This window comes from Pyxicephalus adspersus, chromosome 12 (assembly GCF_032062135.1).
Source record: "Pyxicephalus adspersus chromosome 12, UCB_Pads_2.0, whole genome shotgun sequence".
Classification (NCBI taxonomy): Eukaryota; Metazoa; Chordata; class Amphibia; order Anura; family Pyxicephalidae; genus Pyxicephalus; species Pyxicephalus adspersus.
Genome location: NC_092869.1, coordinates 2,673,727 through 2,678,280, shown reverse-complemented (window position 1 = coordinate 2,678,280; position 4,554 = coordinate 2,673,727). Strand labels below are relative to the sequence as shown.

The 4,554-nt window shown below is 36.5% G+C and overlaps 1 protein-coding gene across 3 annotated transcripts in view; it reads right to left on the bottom strand.

The window, feature by feature from the left end:
* LOC140342005 (uncharacterized) overlaps positions 1–1,536 on the bottom strand; it is a 7,646-nt gene extending 6,110 nt beyond the window's left edge. For all 3 annotated transcript variants that reach the window (XM_072427993.1, XM_072427994.1, XM_072427995.1), the window contains exon 1: positions 1,385–1,536. In XM_072427993.1, the coding sequence (XP_072284094.1) occupies positions 1,385–1,526 (142 nt within the window). In that variant the 5' untranslated portion in view covers positions 1,527–1,536. The remainder of the gene's footprint in view (positions 1–1,384) is intronic.
* Positions 1,537–4,554: the final 3,018 nt, after the last annotated feature.

Sequence of the window (4,554 nt, the reverse complement as noted above, 5' to 3'; positions counted from 1 at the left end):
CAGCCTGGAACCCTCTGGCTGCCTTCTCAGCCTGGAACCCTCTGGCTGCCTTCTCAGCCTGGAACCCTCTGGCTGTCTTCCCAGCCTGGAACCCTCTGGCTGCCTTGTCAGCCTGGAACCCTCTGGCTGCCTTCTCAGCCTGCAACCCTCTGGCTGCTTTCTAAGCACACTCCAGCCTGCAACACACTGCAGGATTCTTTCTAAAAAGCCTATCCATCCCCCTTAGTTAAATTAAATCAGTGGATGAACCGATCATAGTTTAATTCAGTGTAAACACCAATTCCGAATATGTGGTTGAATTTCTAAAGGAATATAGTTTCCTCACTAACCAGCTTAGCATAAGAAGTGAAATAAATGTGTGACTTCAATCATCCAATCAAGTGCAAGAATAAATACCCCTTTAATGAGTGTATTTCAGTTCAAACACCCAATGCTGAACATTTGTTAAAGTATTTCACCTCATTTGGATTAGAGGTTTTTATTTTCACCCTCAGGGTAGACTTTCAGGAACAGTTTTTTTCTTCAAAAGTTTAGAAATGGTTTTTGTTCCTCTTCCCTAATAAAAACAGAGAAGTTTAAATCTTCTCTTAATTCACTCTGTCTGGTGGAATAAATATGAAGAATGGTTTTCCAAAAAACTGATATTTAAATTCCTTGATTTAGGGCACATAAGAGGTTTATTTACTCCAACTATACTAAAATAAAATGTGAAATATGGAAATAAGCAACACTTTGGAATCCATACACAAAAAGATAACACAATAACACAAATGGCTCTCGTCCATCTGGCAGGTTAGGGTGTTGTTACTCAACTTTGCCAAAATAAGAGATTTTCAGCTGATAACATGTGCCCTCAATATATTATACTATTACAATATGCTGCAAGTATGCAAAGCCAACTAAAGCCAACTCTGCAGCATCTGAAAATATGTTAGTAAAACATTCATCGGATTTGTTTTCATTTTTGGAGATTTTCCCTTGAGACAGGAAGGTAAGAAAGTCAATGGCCAATGGGAAAATTACGTGTGTGTGTCTTTTTATATACCAGGGTTGTACAGGACAACTCTGCAATATTGTAGAAGATTTTTTTTTTACTGTGGCTGTTGTTTCGAATGGAAAGGTCATCAATAGGCAACACAAAACCCAAATGCCTTTGGTATCAATTGTATATACTATCATTTTATGTGTATTTTTTTAATGAAGGTGGATTTTCCTTTAAAATAGAATGGATCTCCATGTTCTTCTCCTATCCACTGGGCATTTTTTTTGTTACATTTTCAGTGATAAACAATAAATATTAAATCCAAAAAGGTGGAAAACCCCACCCTAGAACAAGACCTCTACTTTTTATTTAGGAATTCAATAAAGAAAGCAAACTACTTACATCTCGGAAGATAAATAACAAGGCACCAGCAGATAAAAAAGTAGACCGTCATCTTATCTTGTGATGTTTGGACTGCCAGGCACAGCTGAGGTTTTAACACTTCCCCATGGACGATGGACACATATAGAAAAAGATGTGGCATGTTCAAGCTTTTACCTAACAGTCAACATCCTGTTTATATAAAAACGTCATCTGTTAAGGAGAAGTTCCCTAACTTTCACCATGCTGTATTGATGTTGGCCAACAACCTCACTCCGATATAATTTACCCCAAAAAATTCTGTAAAGTTGGCTAGTATTTGGCATCTATTTTACTGGACCAAAATACACAGTTAGTGCTACTTAATATTTATGCAAACACTTGATTTAGGAAAGGAAGCCTTGACTGTTAGAAATGTGTATAGTATGTGCAGAGAATGTAAATGTATCCGTCCATGGTCATCCTTTTGTTGGATTTATAGAGATTGGGTAAAGAAAATAAAGGTGGAGTAGTTTATATGGTTTATAAAGGAAGGGGATGGAATTACTGACCCCTTTTGGAACACCCATCCAGGCTTAAAGTGCCTTCTCACCCCCCTCCCTATTATTTGTAGATGCTTTTTTGATGATTTTTGTACCTTGCTAGCTGACATTGGTTAGGCTTTAGGCCTAATAAGAAAGTTTGAAGTCTTAAAGTTTGAACTTTGGTGACTCAAGGTCTTCACAAGTTTATGAAATTAAAGTTTAGGTGCTCTCGGCATTGTTTTATCGTATTGTTTTTTATTGTACAAACTTATGGTTATTTGGAAAAAATTGATTGGATAATATATTGATTTAAATCAATAAAGCTGTGACCCTGAACTGTGTAAAGACTAAAAAAGGAATCTAAGACATCTCAAAAGCTTGAAACCGTAATATTTGAATTTTAATAGCTGATTAACCTATGTTAGCCAATAAAAGGTATCACTCAAACTTCAAAACAAAGTGATGAGTAACAAGGTACAATAATATTTTAAAGCACTTCTGCTTTTGTCTGGATCGAGCAATGTTTGCACAAGCCAGCAGCAGAAAACTTGAGTGGCATACAATCTAGAACAGATTTTATTAATTTGGACAATCAAACCCGAATTACAAGCAGTCTAAATTCCAAAAGTGCTTCTGGTTGAAAGGGAGTACACCATTCCTATGGGTGTTGTTGCCGTATATCTGTCATACTGTTACCCAAGAACCCAAGATGTGTCCATCTAATTTACTAATTTTAAGCAATATTTTAATATTTAGATGTGATACAGCCAACATTGATGGGCACACAGTATAAGGGTTTTGCACCATGAATCTAGGGCTACATTTAAAGATTAAGGATCAAGTAATTGTATTTGAAGTTGGATTTGGATATGGGACCGTACTAAGAAAAAAAAACAATCCTTATTCATGTTTAATGAATTTTCAATTCAATTCCAATTAAAGAATTTTCAGTTGTTTATAAGGCAGTCTACATTTCTGATTCTATAATGAATTAATAAATGCATTGCTTTCTCTCATTAATAAAATTTGTTGATGTAGATGTAAAGTCGGACTTTACATCTGCCACATTTTTTTAAATGGGAACAACTTCTATCTTTACTATACTTAAAGTATTTTTAACTTTTCCTAAGAAGCAAAATTGACTAATGGCAAGAAAGGGAAACAGGAAAACAGCTATCTCTCCTCTGGAATGAGTCAAAACACGTGGGCAATAAATACATCCAGTTCCATAGTTAGTCAGTTTGAAAATCGACTAGAAAACCTGAATATTCCAGATAGAAACCTATATGCGCAGCTGATCCAGAGGGAGGCAAAAAAGCCGTATAAAGCCTGGTTCAATTTACTCCAACAGGGGAAAAAATACCTTTCTGATTCAATAAGCGGATGTTCCCCGGATCAGCATTTTCGGTGTTGTTCCTTATAAAATGTAGTACGCAGTTATATTCTGTGCATTCAGCTTTTCCTTTAAACAATCTATATAACATAAAACTATTTCCTGACGGAGCCTATCCCACATTTTCACCGCACAGTGCAGAATCCCTTCCTTTTCCGTAGATTATTTTTTTTGTTCCTCCAGATGCAAAGAGCGCCCCCTTTTCCTTTGAAATAATCCTAAAGTAAATAATCAGGCAGAGAGTTCTCTATATGGACCATTTATATATTTATACAGGGTGATCATATCCCCCTTATATGTCTTTTCTCAAGGGAGAATAGATTCAGTTCAGCTAATCTGTCCTCATAGCGGAGCTCCTCCATTCCTTTTATTAGTTTAGTTGCCCTTCTCTGCACTCTCTCCAATTTCACCTTTTTGTGAACTGGTGCCCGAAACTGGACTGCATATTCCAGATGGTCATGTTACCCTCGGTATAGATAGATTAAATGAGATGCTGTATGATTTATTTAACACCTTTGTGTTGTAACTTAGCAATAGGAAACTGTGCTGAAAATATGGTAATGAAACCCTGTAAGGGTAGAAGAGCAACCTAAGTGGTATACTCATCTCTCCATTGCTCTGTGTCTTTGACCTTCCCTCCGGTCCAGTATTGCAACCTTTGTAATTCTATTTGGTGTTCAACACTTCTAGGGATGTTGGATGTTCCTTTGTTCATGCAATGGTTCTGTCTCTCAAATCTTTACATCACCAGAGAACTCACCACCACTGTGACCGGTGAAAGGACACATGGAGTTCAATGGGAGACAGGTATCCTTCCTTGTGTGTGCCAAGAATAAGTCCTGAGCTCCTGCCTGGGACTTACATCATTCCCGCATGGCCAACAAAAATGGACACAAATCGTCTCTGGGAAGTGAAGAGAAAGGAAGATGATGGAGTCGTTCAATGGAACAGGGATAGGTAAGTAGTCGTGGAAATTAAAATGTATTTCCTAATTATATAATATATATATATACTATATATATCTATACTTTAAGACTCTTTATTACATGCAAAGAATGGTGGCCTCACGTCAGATCACTTGACTAAGCAGTTATTGTGGTAATCTGCATTTTATGATTTTGTAACCAAATATCTAAACTTTCGCAACAAAACTTCATGTTTTTTCTACATAGATCTGCTTATCATTAAATAATTTTTTTACATTTTTCATTTGTGTCTATTGGGAAACTTTTAACTTCTCAAATGCCCAGGAACATTATTTTCCTGCAAAACAG